Source organism: Brienomyrus brachyistius, chromosome 23 (genome assembly GCF_023856365.1).
Source record: "Brienomyrus brachyistius isolate T26 chromosome 23, BBRACH_0.4, whole genome shotgun sequence".
In the NCBI taxonomy this organism is placed as follows: domain Eukaryota; kingdom Metazoa; phylum Chordata; class Actinopteri; order Osteoglossiformes; family Mormyridae; genus Brienomyrus; species Brienomyrus brachyistius.
The window spans coordinates 8,242,141-8,264,760 of NC_064555.1; the positions used below are offsets into that span (position 1 = coordinate 8,242,141).

The 22,620-nt window shown below is 54.5% G+C and overlaps 1 protein-coding gene across 1 annotated transcript in view; it reads left to right on the plus strand.

Annotated features, from left to right (window-relative positions):
- Window positions 1-6,649: 6,649 nt before the first annotated feature.
- The window catches only part of LOC125719013 (protein Jumonji-like), a 28,450-nt gene continuing 12,479 nt past the window's right edge, over window positions 6,650-22,620 (plus strand). Inside the window, 4 exon segments of the mRNA XM_048993416.1 lie at window positions 6,650-6,824; window positions 9,061-9,188; window positions 18,030-18,203; window positions 19,617-19,631. Of these exon segments, the coding sequence (XP_048849373.1) occupies window positions 6,683-6,824; window positions 9,061-9,188; window positions 18,030-18,203; window positions 19,617-19,631 (459 nt within the window). The 5' untranslated portion in view covers window positions 6,650-6,682.

Below are 22,620 nucleotides of genomic sequence, written 5' to 3' on the forward strand. Positions count from 1 at the left end.
AATATAGCGTTACGTTTCTATTTCAGGCGGGTAATTTGCAGGTTCATGCTCAGTACTCTGTTATTAGGTTAAGAATTGGCCTTCCCTCAGGACCACAGTGACAGTATTTATTACTGTTATTAGTAGCAGCAGTATTTTGAAAAAGCATTTTCAATTTTCACTGATGGTGGACATTTTCTTTGGCCCCTTGATGTGTAATTGACTCAATGTGGTTTGAAGGACATTTGGCCTCCTGGGTGCAGACGGGAACTCCAGTACCCATGATGCATCTTGGCTCTGCGAGCCCCCTTTATCCCTTGTGTGGCTGCAGGTGGGGCAGAAACAGTCGGGGTGGGGGGGCTCATCCATCCAGCCCCGGGGACCCTGTCGGCACAGTCCCTCGCGTGTTAGTCTCTGCTCTGCTACAAAGTGGACCCTCACTCGTTTGGACCCCTACCCCCCCAGGAAAGAAAAAAAATAAAAATGGGATCCAGTCAGGCGAAAATAAAGCCGCCTTTTCTTTCCAAGACCCCATAAAACCTCAGCTGGTTACAGTGTCGTTTCCGTGGAGTCTGTGCTGCAGACCGCGAGGCCGGGGGCTCCTGAGGACGGCCGCCTCTCCCCGGGGGGGGGGGCACAGAAACCCTCTTTCCTAACCCCCCACCCAGAAGTTACGCTTCACCACTGTGGCTTGCCAGCAGCCTGGAGTATTTGCAGCATCTGCAGGGCGTGAACCCCCCCCGGCGGGCGAGCGGCCCCTGCGTGTTGACGCCCCCATCCTGGGACTCCTCCTCCCTGCTTTCATGCACCTCAGCCCCAGAGGCAGTGTGTGGGCCAGTGCGGGATAATTAATGACATTTGGCTGAGTCCTGTCTTGTCCAGCCCTGCCTTCCTGCTCATTTTAAATGGCTTCCTGTAATTGTCCCGTCAGTAGACAGGTGCCGGGCTCGGATGACGAGGGCCCGATCCGGAGCTGACCTTCCCACACCCGGAATGTTCTTCGGAGATCACGAGGCAGTGTGGTTTTATGCGTGTTGCCTGTTTTGATCAAAACTGAAGCTGCTTGTGGGAGTGTGTCTACCGTTAAAAATCTGTTTGGGTAAAATTATCAAGTTTGACTTAGGAATGTGTCTAGGTCTGAAGAACCTTTTTTATTAACAGCACTGATACTTGGCCGTGATAATAAATGGGCAACCTGCTTATTGCTACTGGGGGGTGTGGGGGCACGTGTCCCCTGCTCTTGGCTCCCGTCCTACTGGTCGCCCCCCCATGAGTTCAGGAATCTTCATGCTGGCTGGGCCTTTCCTGTCATGTGACCCGTACGGTCACCTGGGGCTGCCCACGGTGTGCTGTGAGAAAACGGTGTTTGGTCTTTGCAGAGTGAATTTGCGTCTCCAGGACTAAAATCACATGAGTATTTTGTCATGATTTGGTGGGCTGGGGGGGTGAATTCTGATCCTGGCAGCTAATTGAAGGGCCGGATCCTGGGAGGGCGGGGCTCCCTGTCAGCTGGCTTTTCATTCCCGCAGGTATGGTCCTACCCCCCTGCCTTTTTTGTTCCACTTTTGTAAGATGTGGCCCCGCCCTTGAGTTAGTACCTACCCCCACCTTCTATTCTATTTGCATGCCTAGCGACCTTCTGTGACCCCTCCCTGCAGGGTGCCTCAGCTTGGCTAAGTCCCCCCCCCCCCCCCACTCATGTCACAACCCCAGCCTCACGCTGACCACTCTATCAGCTTTTCCCATGCCTTCCGACCCGGGGGGGAGGTTTGGAAGACTTCTGCTGTATGGATGGATGGCTAAGGTGGCCCACATGTGTCCGAATCTCTGCATGGGTGGGTGGGGGGGGGGGGGGGGATTACAATGGCCCTTTGCAGTTGAGTGTGAGAGGGGCTATGCCGCTCGTGGGGGCGATGAAAGCATGTTGCGGTTCCTCCTTTGGAAACGTGATGGGCATGAGGTCCTGGAGCCGCCGGTACCCCCCCCCCCCCCCCGGCCTGTCCAGCGAGGCCTTTCTCTGTGATGCAGATGGCATTTAGATATCCAGGGAGGGTGGAATAATGAAGGCAGGGAATCTGCTGCAACTTCTCCGCCCCTCCCTGGTGGGACTCCTGCGCGACTCCGCGGCCCTTTTTATAACCGCTTCCCCCGCTCGCGCCACCCTCTGCCGATTGGCTGCTTTCCGCTGCCTTTTGTTGTACGTGTCCTGTGGACCTCGGACCTCCGGTAGGTCCTGCTTGTTTATCGTGTGAGAAGCCGAGGAACCTGTCAGAGCCCTTACAATTACCCCTGGTGGGGGTGGGGGTGGGGGTGGGTCCGTCACACCATCTGCTCTGCCTGCGATATGCTGCTTTGGCGAGGAGCAGAGCCGCTGGGCTCCTGCCTCAAAACGCCCCACCTCCCCCCTGTGGTCAGAGTGCCCATGAGGGGAGGCTGACTCCTCCGCTTGGCCTAGTCACACCCTCCCTCCAGACTGGCCCAAATCAAGTGGGCCGCTGAGGTCCTGTTTTCACCTGGTCTAATAGTTAACTCAGAGTTAGCTGTTTACACTCAGGGGGGGTGCAGTGGTGGGGCCTTTCCAGGAATCGCCCTTCTTCTGAGGGCATGGGACGCGGGGGCTTTGCCTGCCTCTGGAATCTGACCCCTCTCAGCCCCCAAGTCTGACCCCCGGGGCTCCCTGAGCCAGCACGTTTTCGGAGGCTCTGCTTGGCCTGACCGACGCTGGATCCACCGTAGGGCTACTGCCTTGGGGCAGCGAATAATCAGCTCGAATACATTCCTGCTTAAGTCATGTGACCGGATTCAGCCTATCACGTGTCCTGGGTTCCTCCCCTGTCTGTGGCGTTTCTGACAGAGGGCAGGTTTGCGAATCAGCTGTGTTTTTAGGGGGGTCGTCACAGCCTCACGTGCACCATGGCCCCCGTTAGGGGATCTGGGTGAATCATTACACCCATTCTGGGCTCGTCATGTGGGTTTTATAAAAACGCTGCCTGTTATTTGACCTCTTGTTTTATTTTGACCGGAGCTTCACTGTTTGCATTAACTCGCCCCTCATTGCTCTGTGCCGGCATGTGGAAGGGATTTCCGGGAAATTCGTCTTGCTGTATTGAGGACGTGGGCTGTACCTTTAGGGCCATTTCATTACTGTGGGATCGTGGCATAACCCAGGTAGTGCTCCATATGTGGCCAGAGTTGTGCTTTACTGGGCCAGGGGAAGTAGAGTCAGGCTATTATGGGTCAGCAAGTGTTATGTTTTCCCATGGGTTACTGTTACTGACCTGCTTAGCACAGGTGGGTAGGCGGGCGGGGGGGGGGGGGCAGGCTGGCCCGATGCCCACACCAGGAACCCGCTGAGCCAGCTGGAGCGACGGCGATCCCTCTGACCCGGGACCCGCTGGGCTGTTGTTCGCTGAGGTATTTTATAAAGGGACGCGTGACTTTTGAAAGCTGGTAACACTCCTGGCTGCTGTCCCCCCCCCCCCCCCACCCTGCCGGTCATCTCGTAAACACCTGGGGTGGTGTGGGGCTCCGCTGGAGTGGCACTGTAGGCCCTCCGACAAACAGGGCTGCTCTGAAATGAAAAGCGTCTGGGAGAGGCCCGACATCCGGGGGCCGGGACCTGCACGAGGGGGCGGATGGAGGGGGGGTCAGGTTTCCCTTTGAACATCACACCCCCTTCAGCTAAGCCTGTTTATTAGAACTCTGGGCTCATGGGTATAAACTGCCAAAAGCTGCCCCCCCCATGCAGACAGCAGCCTTGGCAGACACCATGAGCTTCCCGATCCATTAGCCCCCGAACCTGTCACCCGACCCCCCCTCCTGAGTGAGGAGTGACCGGGAAGGTGGGGCTGCCAGCTCCGTATCACCTTTTAGAGCGGGATGCTGCCCCCCCCCTGCTGCCTGCGGGGGGGCTCGCTCACCCCTCCTGGAGGGGAGTCGAAGGCAGTGGCCCGGTAGAGTCTCATAACCGCAGGAAGGGCACCTCTGGCACGCGGCCGGCACTCTGGGTGAAATCCACTGGGCTATAAATAGAACCGGCCTGCACTCGTTTGTTTACAGACAGTCCCCCACTGCCCCCCCCCCCCCCCTTACCAAATCCATTCTTAAGCGTCTTTGGTGGATTCCCTCCTGCCTGATCGCGACGCGTAAGAGGGGGTCAGCCGTCCTTCCTGTTCGTCTTTAACTGGTCTGACCCAGGGCTGTGTTCATCGGGACATTTTTCCAATACGTGATACTGGGGCGTGTTCCTGTTTTGGACCTGCTTTCCCAGATCAGGGGGGGGGGCGGGGAATGCCCCCAGGTCACATGCATGTTTCTGCGGCGGTGATCACGCATGAGCTCATGTTGGGGGGGTGGCTGTCGGATGCCGCACTATTGTCGACCTCAGCAGGGCAGGATGGGGCTGTGAGCAGCAGTGCTGTGATTGTGAAGACAGGCCTTTTTAGAGGGCGTACCTAGTGGGGAGGGGAGGGGCGGCGTTACATCGAGGGAGGGGCTGTCCTGCGGTCTGTTCGCTCTGGAGAGTGTGACCGTCTGTTATTGTGTGTTCATTTGTTTCTGAGCATTTTTAGAGTAATTATCCTCCCCCACAATTGCAGCTGTACTTACCTGGGTTGTATGTAACTGATTAAATTCCTCAGTGCAGCTGTGATGTCGAGGACCATCTGCTCCTCTGTCTAGTACACGCCTGTTCCCACGGATACATGCCGACAAGTTAGTGAGTTTAGTTTTAAAATGCAGGTTCGGCAGCATTAATATTGGCCGATTTATATACGAAGTGGTCAGGCACCCATGCTGTTCCCTGGACACTGTATTTCTCTGACCTCACACTCTTCTGAGGCAGGAGTCCTTTTTGTTTTGGGGGGGGGGGGGGGCATCTGATGGGCTGTCAGACAGTGGTTTGGCAGGACAGTGTGCGGTCATGCCCCCTCTGCTCTGGTTTTTTCGGCCCTTGTGCATTTTGAATTGCCGGGGACAGTTTTCCTGAGTTTCTGCTGAGTTTGTCCCAGGCTGTGCGAGGCGGCCCCCGTTTGCCGCGGCCCCCGTTTGCCGCGGCCCCCGTTTTGCCGCGGCCCCCGTTTGCGGCGAGCCTGAGAGCTCGCCCGACCTGCGTTTAAGGGGGTCCTTGGACTTGTTTCATAATCACCTGGTAATGCCTTTCACAGACCCTTTTAAGTGCTGCATTTTGTTGGGGGGGGGGGGTTACCTTGGTCTCCTGCCAAATCCCTGAAAAGCTTTTAAGTGAACCACCCCCCCCCACCAGAGCTGAAATCTCACCATTTGCTGTGTCAGAGAGCTGCCTTCACGATGCCCTGGCCAGCTGCCAAACTGCGCAGAGAGCCCCCCACCCCTCACCTGGCAGTCCCACCTGAACCCAGGCTCCAGAGACAATAGGCCAGCCGTGACCGCAACAACGGCCTAATTATTCGGGGGGGGGGGTGTGTGCATGGGCTCCTTTAGCTTTACAGAGTCAGCCTTGCAGGGCTAACATGAAGAAATCGTGCCTGTTTGAATAAATATATTATAATTATTTTTTTTCTTGCCCCCACATGTCTAATGAGGGACTCCTGCGGATTCCCTGCACGTGCTCAGGACGCAGCTCTGTTAGCTCCCTACCCCCCCGCCGGCACACTGCTCACCTGTCAGCTTCCTGTAAGAATGCCCCCCCCCCCCCTCCTCCACCCCTCCCACAGTGTCACTCTGCTTTCGGTGTTTAGAGGAACGGGGGGGTCGTCTGTGCCTCTCCGCCAATAATCCTCTGAGGTACTTTAAATGAACATTCAAATTTTATTCAGGGGTGTTGTTTACCTACGGGACAGGCAGGCACCTGCTGGCTGGCGGCTTTTCTGGATGGGGGGGGGGGGGGGCATCTGTCTGTGTATGTGTGTGGGTCTCCACTGCAGCCCACTTTTTTAATTGGCTGTTTAAGGAGGCAAACATGCAGCATGGGCTGGGGGGGTTGTGGTGTACGACGGGCTCTCTGGATCAGCGGTGCAGTCTCCCCTGACGGCAGCCGAATCGCGTTTCTAGCCGCCAGTGTGTGGCATGAGCCGCCATTCCCGTACTGACCTGCAGGGGGCCTCAGCTTTGTTTGCATGGTGGTTTCAGTCCGGTGATGTCATTCGTTTATGTGTTTACTCTGGCTGGTCAGTCACAAACCGCCGCAGATTTCCCTCTAAAACGACTGTAGCGGGTCACTTAAGGTCACCTGTGGCTTTGAATGGGAGCAGACGGTCAGTTCCGGTCGGAGGCACATTAGACGTTCAGTTATATTGCTGGCCGTATACACCTGTGTGTGTGTGAGTGTGATGTGGGTGGGTGGGTGTCCATACTCACCCTTAAAGGCCATGGGAATGGCGTCCAAAGCCTCACAGGTGTTTTACGTGACGGGTAGCAGGGAGGGGGGTGGGAGACTGTACATGGAAGGTTCTGGCAGCCCCCCCGCCCCCACCCCATGCCAGCCAGAGATTCTCTACTCCGGTGTCCTCCCAAGGCGGTATCCCTGGCCAGTCCGGCGTGTTTGTTCACATGCTTTCCCTGGTCGGATCTGCGTAGCTGCGGTCAGCTGCAGCCCCATTTGCTTCTCAGGTTTAACATATGTGCTTGTTGACGGCGATGTGTGAAAACTGGGAATGTCGCTTGTATGTTGATAGTGATCACGTGACCGTCGGTGGCTGTATTGGTAACCCGTGTTCTCTGCTGTATGTTTGTGCAGGACGACAGCGATGGCATTCCCTGGTCGGAGGAGCGAGTGGTGCGGCGAGTCCTCTACCTCTCCCTCAAGGAGTTCAAGAGCTCCCAGAAACGGATGCTCGGGGGGGGCCGGCATCAGCGATGGAACCAAGGTTGGGAACGGTGAGCTGGCTTTCTGTGAATCGGTGCCACACAGTCAGGTCCTTCTCAGAGTTACAGCACAGGCTGGGTGGGGCTTATCTCCAGATTTCTAAACCTGATTGGTTGGGGCGTGGTCATGTGCTGCTAGGACTTGTTGCTGGGGTTTATGGGAGCTGTGGGTCAGGTTGGCTATATGATGAGTATAAGGTTAGACCTGCACTGCTGTCAGTAGCCTTTGGATGGGAATGTATCCGTCTGTCATCCCGTCAGACCAAGCTGAGATATTTCACTGAGCTGCTTGTCAGATGCCCCTGAATATTAATTTGGTTAAAAATACATAATCTTTGCATACACTGTGAGAAATGCATAGGCATTGCTGGCGGAGGCGGGGGGGTGAGCATCTCGGGGTGGGGGGGGGCTTCTACATCTCTGTCATTTTAATTGTAAAGCTCACAGCAGCCTGTTTTGTTACGTGCATAAACCATTAACGACACAAGCATTTCAACTGTGTTTCGCTTGTTTTGTCAGATGTGCCATTTGAATGGGCAAAGTGCATTTCATAGGCAGTGGGACGGATAAAAAATTTTACAGGACAACAGATTTCCGGAATGGTCTCGGAAAATGCAGGGGGGAGGGGGGTTGCACCCCCACGTGAATGTCCCTCAGTGCTGAGAGGCTGGTCACATTAGATAGGCACACTTATTTAGGCTGGTGATTATTCCACACTATGGGGGGGCATGTGAGGATGGAAACTGTAAACAGGGGCACAGCGTGAACATCAAGAAAGCAGATCTGAGGGAGGTGGCGGGGGTGGTGGGCATGGTGGATTTGCCTGAGGTGTTGAGATGGGGGCTGTTTGAAGTAACTCTGACGAGGTTCTCTCTCGACGCTGCCATCAGCCTCACACGACTCCCCTCCCCACCCCAGTCAGTGTTGCCGCTTTCTATGCTTCATGGAAGTTCCTGGGGAGGCGGAGGTGGGGGGGTTCATGTTTCCTAGAGATGCTCTTTGGGGTGATTTCAGTTGTCGGGACAAGCGCTGCTTCTGAGGGAGGCCTGGAGCACTGGGTGCCTCCTTATGGTTCCCAGTAGCTGCTCTGTGGTGTGAAGTGGGAAGGACTCCCTGAAATGTGGTCTGACTCCGGATGGAGTCACTGAATGAAAATGAGCAGTGATGTCATTTACCCCACCCAGCCGCACCCCCGGAACCTGAGGGGTCACGGTTTCACTACTGTGATCAGATCAGTGGGCAGAAGCTCCCACTTCCTGCAGAGACCCCCTCTTCTATCAGCACAGCTCTTTGGGGCTTTGGTCATGGTGGGGGGAGGGAGGAGGAAATTGAGGAGGAAGAGGGCGGGCACTGCCGCCATGGCAACACTGCATATCTGTCTACAGTGAAATTTAAGCCCGGATGATGATGATGATGATGATGTCTGCTTGGGCTTCATTACCGGGCTGTGCTGGACGTCTGGCCTGCCCCCCCGGCGCCCAGGTGCAGGAGTTAGTGGCACACATGTTCGCCTGACCTCATGCTTCCACACAATGTGCCTCAGTGTGTCTGCAGAGGGCTTTGGCTCAGATGCAGTGTACCAGGGACGGATCTGCCCCAAGGCAGTTTTTACAGGGTGGGGGCGTGTATGAGAGCCGCTCTTCACATGCATCCCTGTAACCGCCTAAAGCAGTGTTTCCCAATCCATGGTCAGTCCGCGTCTTTGCTTCCCCCCCTCAGTATGAGGGAGCTCCGAGCAAAAGGTGTTCTGGCTGTGGGTCCCAGATCGGGAAGCGTTGATCTAAAACATCTGTATCCTTAGTTTGTATGTGGGGATGTTGGCTGAGCAAGTGTGTGTGTGATCCTTAAATCGGCAGACTCCAGTGGGGGGAGCTGTCACAGTGGGTGAGGGCTCGTTGCGTAAAAGAGGAAGTATTCTACTGCCGGGATACTGTGTGTGTGTGTGTGTGTGTGTGTGTGTGTGTGTGTGTGTGTGTGTGTGTGTGTGTGTGTGTGTGCGTGTCTCTCTGCTGTCTGCTGGTGTATTCTGTCAGCGTGTGGAGACCCTGGTGAATGCTGGGAGAAACTCTTTGTGGGTCTGTCATATGTCACATGACCCGTCTGTCACATGACCCGTCTGTCACATGACTCGGTGTATCCTGATCCGCATTGGTCTCCCTACCGTAGTTAGAAATGAGGCCTTTTGTTCTTCTATTTTTGTTTACCTTAAACGTTCCCCCCCCCCTCCCCCACACACAGGCTCGTTGGGGATTGGTCAGCTGAATGGCTCGGGGTCCAAAGGCCTGGCTAAGGAAGGTGGCCGGGGTTCGACTCAAAGCACGGACGGCAGCAGCGACTACTCGGAGGACGGCCCAGTCAAGAAGAGGTGGGTCACCTGCAGAACCGGCGGCTACTATTGGACCACAGGGCCGTCAGGTGGACCAATGAGAACTGCGCTAGGCTGTATGTCAAACGTAAATGCTGAGTAAGACACAAAATGTGAGCTTTTTAACCCTGACAGATAGGTGATAAGTAAAAAGCTGATTCAGTGACTTGCTTGTCAGCACGTCAGAGGCGGTTGTGTGAAACGCCGAACAGATCCGGGGGACCCTGTGCTTTACCTGACCGGTGATAGAGGGAAGGCTCTGCTGCTCTGGACTGAGCATGGGAGGCGTGTTCAGGGCGGCCTTGTCCATCCATGTACCACGGTAGATCTGGCGTTTTACTAATAAACGCTCCTCATACCACGGTAAACGCACCGTTTTACAGTGTGTGGTTCCCTTCATACCAGGTACTTTATACAAATCAGTGAGGGAGCGGCGTCCTGGGCTCTGAAGTGGGCGGTTCTGAACGATTACCCAAGATCCCCTGCTGCTTTTTAATCAGCAAAGGCTCCACCCCCCCCTCTGCTGGATGCGACTTCCTGTCTGCCTCTGTGAGCAGCGTGCCCCCCCCTGCCAAGCGAGGCACGCATTTATCTTTGTAATGGCACCAATCAATGAGGCCGGTAGCTGCATTTGTATGACCATTAACCCCCCCCTCCCATATTAATTATACCGATTAGCTAGCTCTGTGCCTGGCTTCCCGCTGATATGGGATGGGGGGGGTCCTCTGGCGTCCTCCCTGTCAGATAAGTATGTGTCTCCTATCTGGGAGGAACTGGCCTGTTACTGCTGCTCACTGCAGCAGCCCGGGTGACCGGCCATGTGAACCGTCTCTGTCCATCACACTGCCCTTTGCTGCGGGAGCCTCTTTATCTGTGAAAGCAAAATTTTAATGATTAGCTTCACAGCCACGACCTCATCCTGTCCCCACCATGCTTTGGTCAGGTGTTCTACCCCCCCCCCCCCGCCATCTCCACTGCCCGTGTCTCGGTTTCTGTTCCCAGTGCTGTTTCTCACTGGGGCTGGATAGATGCCCCCTCCCCCACCAGTGGGGGCCTCTCTGGCATGCGGCTTTGTAAAAGCACAGAGGACCTGACGCTGTCGCTCCTCAGCCCCGGATTAAAAACTCGGCCGCTACACGGGAACGAAGAGGAGGGAGAGGCGCGAAATCCCCACATCAAAGGTTGGCTTTAATCCGCGGCTGACTGGGCGCCCGCCTCCAGCAGATGTCCGCCTCACTTGGCCCCGATATCGGGCTTCTGACGTCGGGTCGCCTGTGATCCGCTTGGAAAGCCCCAAGCTCGCGCTGGCCCGCTTTCCAGAAGGACCCGTGGGGGTGCGCACCTGTCGCCGGCGTACCTGTCACCTGGACCGCTCTGCGGCCTGCAATCAGTGTGAGCCGGGGGGGGGCAGCAACAGATGTGGGCTGTTATGGAAAACCCTGCTGTCCCGTGGTGTCTGAAAGGGCCAGAGCAGTGCAGGTAATAATCTGCTGCCCCGCCCACTTCCCACTGCCCCGCCCCTTTTAATGAGCAGTGGAAGCCAGGCAGCCTTACCTTTGGCAGTCATGAGGAGGGGGTAGGGGTGTCTAAGTAGCACCACAGGGAGAGGCATTGCAGGTGCCTTTGAGTTCTGATCCAGGTGCTCCTAAAGCTAGGGAGAGACTGTTTGAGAACAAGGGGCGGAGTCTTTAAGGGGGCGGGGCTGTGAGCCACGTTCATCTGGACTGTGAACATACTGGGATGGCATTTCACTTGGGGAAGGGGCCAAAAAACAAACAGTTGCAGTGCTTCCAAGGTGTGATCAGACATGGCTGAGCCCACTGCGCTAGCTGACTGAGTGGCCCGTTGGTTGCAGTGGAATCGGCTCGACAGCATGCTGAATCGGCCTCATCGCCTTCGGCTGCTGAGGAACGCTGCTGCTGATTGAGGGGGAGAGGCACGATTAGCCAAGCCTGGTGTAATTAGGCCTCATTTTCTGTGCGGCCGGCATTCCCTCTGACGTTCTGCTGTTTCCGGAAAGATCCACCTGGACATCGAATGCGACCTATCCAAATACTCGTGGTTTAGTTCATGGCAGCTCTGTTGGAATGCCTGTCCCTTTAAGGGCGCCGGTATGTCCCAGATCTGAGATCAGTCTTTAAAGTGCCCCCCCCCGGGAGGGGCTGATGATGATGACGACGATGCTGATAAAGGGCTCCTTCAAGCAGAACAACAGTATGTTTTGTTAGGCGTCGGTCGTGATCCTGGCTTCGGATCGCTGGATTAACGTCGCGTCTCACGCCCCCATACTCGTTTCAGGCATGTGCCCTGTATCAAATATCACCATGCGGGCTAAAGATGCGTCCATGATTATGCCGAGAGATCGGGGCGCCATGCCTGCGTTATCTGCGGATAATGTTCCGGCTTGGTGTTATCCCGATAAAGCCTTTAACCTGCATCCCTGGTTGGGTTTCGAGTTTCTAGCAATTCTGCTCGACCGCAAAAACGGCTCCTTGTGAAAGTGAAACGCGTGTGTCTGTGTGTATACACGTACGCCCGTGCATGTGTGCGTGTGGCCGTAGCGTCATGTAGCGTGAGAAGCCGCCGTGTGGGAGAACCTGAGTAATGGCGTAAGAATGAGAGCAGCTTCCTGCAGTAGTAGTGACGCCCCGTCTGCTCGGGTGGATACGCGCGGCGCGGCGCGGCTGAGGGCACCAAAGCTGCTCTCGCTATCGTGACTGAAGCACGCTGTTGGCTGGAAACCAGAGCTCAGAAGGAAGCAAGCACCCTGCGGTTTTATCTAACAAACTGCCTCTATGTCGATGCCGTTGCTAGTCCTCCACTGGCGCCCCCTAATGGTCATTATGTGCCAGTGAGGGTGTCTGAGATTGTTGTACTATGTGGCATTATGTGGGTCCCTTTTGAAAACCCCCCCAAAAAAAGTGAAATAGCGACTAGATTTGATTGTTCCATGGCTCCATAGATGACGTTAACACAGCCTGGGGGAGCCCCCCCTCCAGCTGAACCATGGGGAGAGAACAGTGGGGTTTCATGCAGCCCTGGCCTGTCGCGGTGTTCCCTACCTGCCAAGTGGTGGTGCTCTTCAAATGCGCTGTGTGTGTGTGTGATTTCTTTGAGATGGTTGTCAATCCAGTTTAACGGAGAGTAAAAGCTTAACAAGGATTTCCTCCACACATTGTACCCCAACAGTGTGATCATGTGACTGGTGTGTTTGACAGTGTGTACATTACCGGGGGTGTGTCCATATCGCAGATGGACACTAGCGCCCTCCTTTGGTCGTTACAGGCATTTCACGGCTTGGCCTTTGGCTCGAGGCACCGAGTCAGTGGTTAGTGGGGGAAGATCCTTCAGTACAGACACAAATCAGGCCGCTGTGGGCTGACAGCAGGCAGTAAACACGCAGAGTTAAACGAGGCCTTAATCGGCGTGCTTATTAATGTGACTATCGGACACGTATCCACAGTGGGCTATTAAATAATGGATTTATAGAGTTAATCAAATGTTAATGAAATGTTCTTCAGCTAGAACGCATCATAGTTGGATATACATCATCTTTCTTTGTTTCGTTCGTATTTAAAAATCAGGTTTCGGCCTTGCAGTCGCTAGTCATGTTATTTGATGGCGGTAGCGGAGTGTTCACCCCCCCCCCCCCCCCCCCCGAGCGTCACTGCTCGCTGACCGCTCCGGTCCCCGTGCAGATGTGCAGACGCCCCCCACTGGAGTCAGCTGGTAGCCGCTGTCAGGAGAGATCATTCGCACCATCTGGCACATCTGGAAGCATTTATTCTGCTGGGTGCTGATTGGGGGGGGGGGGGGGGCTGCCATCACATAAGCTGTCCCATTACTCTGTGTCACTGGGGCGAAGACCCCAGATATGCTGTTAATTAAGAGTGCAGGGTCTACCAGCAGGGGGCGCACAAACTCTGTACGCTGCAGTTATACGAGAGACCATGGGGGCTTTGAAGTGCTCTCTGTGTCTGTCTGTCTGTCTGTCTGTCTCTGCGATATGTTTACCAGGTCGCGGGACATCCAGCCAGGCATCCGGATCATCTGCTTCACCCATAATCCAACGTGGTTTCATGGCCTGGCACCTCAGTCCCACCCCCCACCACATCAGTGGATGACACAAGAGCAAAGGGACACGCGCAAACATTCGCTGTTAAACGGCCCTCGGCAGAGGAGGGCTTCTTCACCTGGAGCCCAGCACTTCGGGACGCGTTCCTGACCGATGTCATTCCGCTTTTAAAAGCGGCTGATGAATCCCGACGTTCTGGGCCGTCTGGCACCACGGGGTCCTGAGTGGAGGCGGCTTTCCTTCATCACCTAGCTGCCAGTCAGACGTGATTAATAATAGTCGGGGTGGCAGCCTGTCGCCTCCTAGCTGTGGGGTGTGTTTTAGCGCCGGACGCCTGTTGCTAGCCTCCGTTTGTTTGACCCAGTGGCGGCGGCGCCATCTGCATCCAGGCTGCCTGGCCTCTGCACCACAGACGCCCCTCTGTATTCGCATACCTCAGCGCCGGCGTGGTCGTGGGGTCTCAGCCTGACCTGCAGATTAAGAGGCTCTCCCGCCGTTCAGGAATGCCTTTCATGCCGCCCCCACTCTGCACCGGGGTGCGATTAGGGTGCTGCTGTTTGCAGTTGCGGCCGGACGGCCCCTCATTTGTGGACGCTCTGTGGACCCGACGTGCTCTGATCTATCTAGAGTCTGTACCTGGGTCACGTCCGGTGCCTCCTGGACAGGCCCAGACACAACCGCCTCTTTTCTAGGTCACCATAGGAAGGAGTTAATTAAATTCAGGTGCAGGAGCAGTCTTGCATTTACATATAAATGTATAAGCTAAGTAGGGCTGGAGCTGACGACTCGATCCTGTGCGTTTACTGGCTGTTCTCGCGTGGGGAGCAAGCTGGGAACCTTAGTGAACACCGTAGATGGTGTCGGAGTGTTTTGTTTGCGTCATGCAGCTCGGAAAAGCATTTGTTTGCTGGGTTTGTGTCTCCGTGCAACGTCATACTGGACATCAGAGCACAGGGTCCTCTGAAGAGGAGGGGGTTGGTTATGTGTTTACACTCACCTTGGGTCTTGATTTCGGCCCTGAGTGGGAGGCTCTTCCCACGGCCGGCCAGCCGAGTGCCGCTTGCCTTTCCTACCCGATTCTGCCCGACATTACAGTATTTGCACGTTCATGTTTGACCCGTGAGAAATTTAGACAGTACAGCTTTTGTGGTATATGGAGGGTGGCGGTAATTTTGGTGATGATAGGCGATTTTGTGCACCCCTCTTCACTATTTCCCAAGTTGCTGAAAAGCAGTTGGGGGAGGTGGTTGGGATCTCTGCATAAACAGGAAGGTCACGCCGTGGGATCTTGCTCCGTTGAGTGGTCCCAGTGCCGAAGGTCCTTTGGAGGCGAGTTTGAAAGGATTGCGGACTACCGGTGCCTGGTCCCTGGATTTTGTCTGGGACACTGGATCCAGATGAGCGGGACCACCCGTGACTTTCAAGGAGGGGGCTGTTTCTGCTGGAAGCGACTGCGTCCAGTTCTCCGCAGAGCCAGTGAGAGGTGTCATTTTCCAGTGGGGACAGTTGGGGGGAGAGGCGGCATGGTGGTGCAGTGGTTAGCACTGTAAGGGGCGGCATGGTGGTGCAGTGGTTAGCACTGTAAGGGGCGGCATGGTGGTGCAGTGGCTAGCACTGTAAGGGGCGGCATGGTGGTGCAGTGGCTAGCACTGTAAGGGGCGGCATGGTGGTGCAGTGGCTAGCACTGTTGCCTCACACCTCTGGGACCCGGGTTCGAGTCTCCGGTTTCCCCCCCACAGTCCAAAGACATACTGAGGCTGATTGGACTTGCTAAATTGCCCGTAGGTGTGCATGTGTGAGTGAATGGTGTGTGAATATGCCCTGCGATGGGCTGGCCCCCCCATCCTGGGTTGTTCCCTGCCTCTTGCCCGTTGCTTCCGGGATAGGCTCCGGACCCCCCGCAACCCAGTAGGATAAGCGGTTTGGAAAATGGATGGATGGATGGACAATCGAGGGGCTATTCTTAATTCTCAGTAGCAGATAATGGCGGGTTTTTTGGTATGTTTTGGTACGCGACCCATATGAATCAGAGCTGCATTTAATTGGCCAGTATGGTAACTGATAAGAGTAACGGTCCAATAAAATCCACTCCTGATGCCGTCTAGACGGAGTTTGTAGACCACAGACATCCTCATTTTACTGGCCCCTTTGCTCAACTGGTGTCTCATCCAATTAAAGTCCTCCTTAATTATTCAGCCGATGGGCCTCCCATTCATCCTCTTTGTATCCTGTGAACCTAAAACAAAAGTGGAGGTAAAATCAATAGCAACCCGAGCCCCCCCCCCGATGCCTTTGGGGCCTCATGTAAGAAGCGGACAAAAAAAAAAACCTGAAACGAAAGCAAAAACAAACAGCGCGTTTGTCTGCTGTCTGCCGGCTGTTTGCTCTGCCGCAAAGCGCTTGAGCGCCTGACCTCTGACCTCTCTTTAACTTGTTAGCCGCCTGGACTTCATCTGGTAGCTCTTAAAGAGACCCCAGTGCTGGCCCTCGTTTTAGTTTAACGAGACGAGACGCCGTCCCCTCCGGGGGGGGGGGGGGGGGGGCGGGGGCGAGGTTTACTTGGTAACTCCCGACATTCCGTATGCGATCTCCTGTTGGCTGGTGGATTTGTGTTTTTGGAAGATCGTTTGTTTTTGTCTTGGGTGCGAGATTTGTTTTAAATTTACAGACCTCTTCTTGACTAATAAGGTGTTATAAAACATTAAACAGACAAATGTCTTTATTGTATAGATGCTGAATAGTTGCCCAGATTATTTATCAGCAATTGGTTAGGGAATAAGACAACTGACTTATTTTTACACTGTGATTCTAACCAGTAAAATCTTGCCATCACAATATTTAGTAACATGCTGCTTATGTGCCAGAGAGCTGTTCTCCCGTGCTAAGAGTAATAAGTATTTAAGGGTGACTGGTATCAGATGCAGTGTGCGTGTTTGGCAGGTTAATGTCAGCGATAGGGCCGTTTTTCATCCGATTAGGAAGTCAGCCAGACAAAACGCGAGGCAAACGCCCATGTCTGGCTCCTCTCTGGAAGTGGGTGGTACCGTCCGCTCGCTGAGGACACTGCGCACGCCCACTCTGCGTGTGGTGGGGCCTGTCAGCTGCTACCAGTTGCCTGCTTTGCGCTTCCGGAACATTCCACAAGCACTCCAGAACATCATAGGCCCAGCTTTTGAATGAATGGCGGTTTCTTTTCTGATGAATGGTGGAGAAGGTCTGTGCCCAGCCCCACCCCCCCACCCCCCCCCATAGCAGCAGCCTTGATGGCTGAAGAGAGTAGTGCCTAGTGCCCCCACCTCCCCCACTGCTCCGGAGTTCAGGATGGCTTAACAGGGCTCCAACATGAGCTATTCTCCCCCCCCCCCCCCAACACACACACACACACACACACACACACACACACACACACACACACACACACACAGTCCACACCAGACAATTTGTCCTTATTACCCAGAATGCCACAAGCATAGTTTGGTTTCCATTTATGTCACAGATACTCCCCCCCCCTCCCCCCGGGCCGCAGCCTATTTGCATGAACAAGAAGACTGATCAGAGCTGCAACCGACTCGGGGGTGGGGGGGTGGGGGGGCTACAGGAGTTCTCTGCAGATGTATACTTGGCCGGCCAGCCTCCCCTGCCCCCCCCAACCACTTATGGGTGTTTTCAATTATTTTTTTTAATTCACCTGTTTGTTTTCGAAACCACACAGATTAAAAAGTCCTGTCCGTGTCTGGGAAGGGAAATGGGCCCCCGTGTTTAAAATAAGCCGTGAACTGCTGAGATCTGCGGTGCCAGAGCTTTGCTGGCTTGAAATCTTGTTTTCTTTAGTTAGGGGAAGAATATTTGTGTGGGAAGGTCAGAGCGGAGGAGCGCAAGTGCGGAGTGAGAGTGAAGATCGGATCGGTCGTCGTTAATTATCATCAGGATTACTTTCATTGACTGTTACCTTGTAGCAATGCGCAGAGCACTTTTCTTTTACGGCACAATAAGTAAAGACGGCAAAGTACGAATGTTTCTACGTGTTTTTACTGTGTATGTGGTAATAAACTTGATCTTGAAATACGAAAAGATGATTATGTTCCATCACGAATCAGATAGAAATGATTGGATTGGTGTTTCACTGGTTATAACTAGTTAATTGTATTGGAATCTTTAGATAACTAGCTGTTAGCACACGTGATGCAGGTAGGTTTTGATGGTGGTCATGATGGGTCTGTCTAACATGGCTAGAAGACATCTTGGCTTCTCAAAGTGTCTTGAGGTGCCCGCTAGCCGTGTGTTTGAGGTGCCCGCTAGCCGTGTGTTTGAGGTGCCCGCTAGCCGTGTGTTTGAGGTGCCCGCTAGCCGTGTGCTTGAGGTGCCCGCTAGCCGTGTGCTTGAGGTGCCCGCTAGCCGTGTGCTTGAGGTGCCCGCTAGCCGTGTGCTTGAGGTGCCCGCTAGCCGTGTGCTTGAGGTGCCCGCTAGCCGTGTGCTTGAGGTGCCCGCTAGCCGTGTGCTTGAGGTGCCCGCTAGCCGTGTGCTTGAGGTGCCCGCTAGCCGTGTGTTTGAGGTGCCCGCTAGCCGTGTGCTTGAGGTAGCCGTGTGCTGAGGTGCCCGCTAGCCGTGTGTTTGAGGTGCCCGCTAGCCGTGTGTTTGAGGTGCCCGCTAGCCATCACACTCATTGCTGAGGTTAAGCTTCTCCCCTGATTTGTGCTGATGACTCCCATTGGGCAACTGGCTCATGCTAGAGTCTGATTCATGCCGTCTTCTTGCCTCCCTACAGGCCCCCGACTGCAAGCCCAGAGGAAGTTTGCTCAGTCTCAACCCAACTCTCCCAGCACGACCCCGGTGAAGGCAGCTGAGGCTATGCTCCCCACCCCTGCCTCCCAGATCACAGACCTCTCCAGGCGCAAGCCCAAAACGGAGGACTTCCTGACCTTCCTCTGTCTCCGAGGTGAGGTGCACCAGCACCGTTTGCATGCCGCAACACGTCCCCTCACGGGTATCCCAGTCCGCCACCTCTGGGGAGTGGATCAGTTCTGAAGAGGAGCAGCGCATTCTGGGCTTTGAAATGGGGTCGAGCAGTCATCTCGCTAATGATGGGGGTAGTCTGTGTCTCGGTATGTGGAAGTTCAGGGGTTCCAAGCTCATGCCCAGCAGATTAATCGCATCAGCGCTTGGCCCTTGGACGAGCCCCTTAACCACAGCTTCTCCAGGGCTGCTGGGCACTCTCTGAACCCAGGCTTTCCCCTGGTGCTCTGGTGTCCAGTCTCTCAGCCCGCCTGAGGAATCCGTCGCAGATCTTCCACCTCTGTTACCTGCTATCCCATGCGGTGTTGGGCAAGCCCACTGGTGGCTCCAGCTGAAATCTGACGCCCCAGCCTCCATGTTCGGCCAAGGCTGGCGAGTGCCAGTCAGCTGGTCTGCACTGGTCTGCACTGGTCTGCGTGCCCCTATGTGACATTCACAAGGCCATATTCCTGTGCCTTTGTCTTAGTGAGCCTCTGCTGGCCTCCAGTCCACGTCTATCGTCAATGGCCCTGCCGTGCAGAGGCAGCGAAATGTAGCTTTGTACTTAAAGGTGTAGCAGCTGTCCAGTGAGGTTATTTGATAATCCAGCCCAGAATCTGTGCAATCCTGGCATCCAGCCCCCCCCCCCCACAAATCCCAAAAGTGCTGTTCTTGGAAAGTCTACTATTGAGAACCACTACCCACTACCACCATCAATGCAAACATGATTCTGCAGAAGTAAAACTTTGAAGCAGAAGTGGTGGCTTTCCCAGAATGCCCTGCTGTTTCCCAAAGTGACCTTTCCTAGTGTACAGACAGAGGAACGACCAGTTGTGTGGCTTTCATTTGGGGGCGGGGCTTGAGGGAGTGCATTGCTTCCCCTCCCCATCACCCATCCGATGAGGTGGGGTGCTGAGGAACCATGTGACCATCTCGTGTATTTCAGGCTTTGTATCGCAGGCTCTAGTTTTCCTCTCATTCCACGTCTTCTACAAAAATCCATCGTGCTCCCATAGACAGATTATCTTATAACCCTCCACCCCGTGACCAACTGATTTAGGTTATGCTCTCATTATTTATTTATTTATTCTTTTAAATAAATTTTTACTAGATTTTTTTTTTAACTCCCATTTCAAAGAGCTGTCTTTGACTGAGCCTGATCATCGATGTTTGACTTTTTTCTGTTCAGGCACCAGTCCTCAGAAAAAGGTCCTATTTCAGTGCAGGAAGAGATCGATGGCGTTCCCGGTACGAGGGGGGAGGTCACAGGGGTCGCCTCCTTTGTGCTCCGCCCCCCCCCAGCCCCCCCCCACCACAATGAAGTGTTTATCTTGTCTAACAAACACGCCAAGCGCCCTACAGCCAGGCAGCCCGACTGTGTGATAAAATCCTTTGAAAACATTTTGGCGGGGGGGGGGGGGGGGGGGGGCTTTTTTTGTGAAAAAGAGCTATTTGTCGGTTCTTTGTGATTTTTATGAGGATAATTTTTTTTTTTTTGGTCATTGCCTTTGTTCCCGTGTCATTGTTAGGTTTGCAGCCACCGTAGATTTTCCAGCAGGGATTTAACAAAATGTCAGAATCTGCCTTTTATATATTTTTAGTGGGACATTGATATATTTTTAATCCTCCCTGGAAGCGTGTGTATCCCCATGCAGTGAGGAGTAATTAGCGTCGCCATCGACGTTACTTTGAGCACGGCACTCCCCCGGTGGCCTCTTTCGCTTGGTGTTCCTCCCCTTATCGGCCCTCCGGGTCCTCAGACGGATTCTCCTTGGTGGCCTCGGATTACTGCCTGTCAGGCACCCTGGTGTTGGTGGTCAGCCGCCTCGCCGCCTGTGTAGACGCAGGCTAAAGCAGAGCCGCGCGGACTCTCCGGTCATCTCTGTCCCTCCGAGGCGCAGGTCCGGCCCAGCCGTCGTCTTCTCATGGCAGAGCAACGATTCTTTCCATGCCGAGTCGTGGCCGCGAGTTCGACTCACTGGGAATTTTTCAAGGCCAGAACAAGATGGCAGACTCCTCCAATTCAATTAAGTCCGCAGAGGGGGCTGCGTTCTGGAGGGGAGCGAGCTGATTAAATTTGCCTGTGACTCGTCGGCTGAGGGCAAACTGGGTTAATGGATTTCCCAACATTCAGGAATGTAAATTAGAGAGGATATAATCCGTAATCCTCTCGCATCCTCCACTGCGGTTTGGAGACGCTTGTTGAAAGGGGCCTGGCCTCCTGGTTTGCCGCATGCTGCCGGATTATCCCCCCCCCCCCCCCCAGCACGTGAGTGCCGCCCCGGGGGAAATCAAACGTGGGTGCGAAGCTGTGGCAGCTGCAGTTTGTCGTCCAGACACAGCCTGAGGAACAAAGAGGTTCTGCATGAGGGTCTCTCCCTGGGTCTACAGAGTCCTTACGGAAGAGTCCAGTCTCCCTGCAATGTCTGCGCAGGCACTGATCATCACATGCGTGTCAGTGTTTGTGTTTGGCTGCATAATTAAAGATCACCCTCAAGCCCAGTAAGTAGCATGTTGCGGCTGCTGGTATGTCTGTTTACATAATCCCACATGGAAGGCCGACCTCACAGAAATACGTGATTGATTGTCCACGCTTCCTGTTTTTAAGCCTTATAGTAATTGGGGGTGGAGGCTGTGACAGACCCCCCCCCCCCTCCCCACTTGTGCCAGATGCTTAGTCGCGAGAGTCTGCCTGTCAGATCATCCCGGGGGCCTGCCATAAAACGGCTGAAAACAGAGCTGTAAGGGGCCCTAGGGGGTGGGGCTTTGGGTCACGTCCGTGCGCGGCGGCTAACTGGCTAAGCCCCGCTGCGAGACGCACCCTCAAACGGGGGGGGGGGGTCTTGACCTTTGACCTGCCGTGTCAGGCTGGTGTATTCGCGAAGGTGTTGTCCATTAACAGAGTCCGATCACGTGGGCCCTCCGTCTGTTTATTTGGGCCCCCCCCTTTCGGGAGTGCAGCCGGGTGGTGTGGGTCTCCCCAAATGCGGCGCCCCCCCGCTGGGTTTCGATGCCAGGGAAGCTGCAGTTCCTCCAGCTTTTCTGAATTTTATTTGGTAATTTTTTTACAGCCCAGTCTAGCCCCCCACCCCCAGGTCAAATTAATGTGTTTTTTACTTCGTTACATTCTGCCCCCATGGCTCCTGCTTGTCACCTAGCTGTACCCCCCTCCTAATCTACATCCTCCCAGACCCCCAACCCAGTGCTGTTTACTTGGTTCTGAGTGCCATGCTTTAAATATTCCAGCAGACGGGCGGGGAGGTATTCTTGCGTTCATTGCCTAGCACCCCCCCCCCCCGCCCCCCTCGGCTGACCTCCCTGGTGTCTCCTTTGGTCTCTCTCTACCTCGTCAGTAGCCGGCAGCGCACAATGATTCTCCTCCGCCTGTGTTGCTCTGCTACGTCTGGGATGCATCACACTAACCCTGGCTTTGCTGTGCCTTCGATTTCAGGTTACAGTACGTGGCACAACACAGGTTAGTTAACTTTATCCATTCCTATCAATAACACTTCCAGTAACCACTGTGACCCCCCCCTCCCCCCCCCCATGTAGTGTGGAGTTCCCCAACTCTGGTGTTTAACATGTTTCCACTCTGAGAGAGTAATTAGAGTGTTTGCAGATCAGCTCATTAATTCTGGTTCATTTCGATGTACGTTAGTTAAGCGTGTTACACATGCATAGGTTTGTTCATGTTTCCTGTATACATGTCTTAAATAAGGAAGGTCTGTTTCCCTGAAAATCTGCAGTCTTCACACTCTTTCCTGTGTGAGTTTGGAGGTTTTTGGTAATCCTTAGTTGGGGCCTCTATGTTTTGCTTCTGGAAGTTTCTTTAGCCTTCCGCTAGCGCAGCTCTGGAAGCGGTGAGCGTGCTTTAATCCGCTCGCCCGTCACTCGCGCGATGTGGAGCGGGGGGGCGGCGCGGCCGATAAGCGCCGGACGGCATCTCGAGAAGCCCCCGGTAACCGCTGGTGTTGCCACCTATGGCGGCAACCTGGTAATCTCAGCGAAAAGGCTGCTGATGGCCCCGCCCACATTGAGCCCTGGTCCCCCCCCCCCCCCACATAGATGATCTTTGGCCAGCGGGCTTCAGTAAGGGTCTCGTTAGCACCAGGCGGCCAGATAAAGGTGGGATTTATAGGCGACTAATGAGCAGCGTTTTATGGAGGCCGGTGCCGAATCTACGGGCTGTGACATCACACCCAGACGGCCCTCCGCTGGCCTGCAGGTGTGTAAATAGAGACTTATTCTTCAGTTTGTTTGTTGATTTCAGTAATCACGAAATGACTTGACGACCTGGACAAGTTCCAGGTTCATTAGATGCTAATTTCACTGGTGGCTAATTCCCGTGATCCGGAGTGGGAATGGG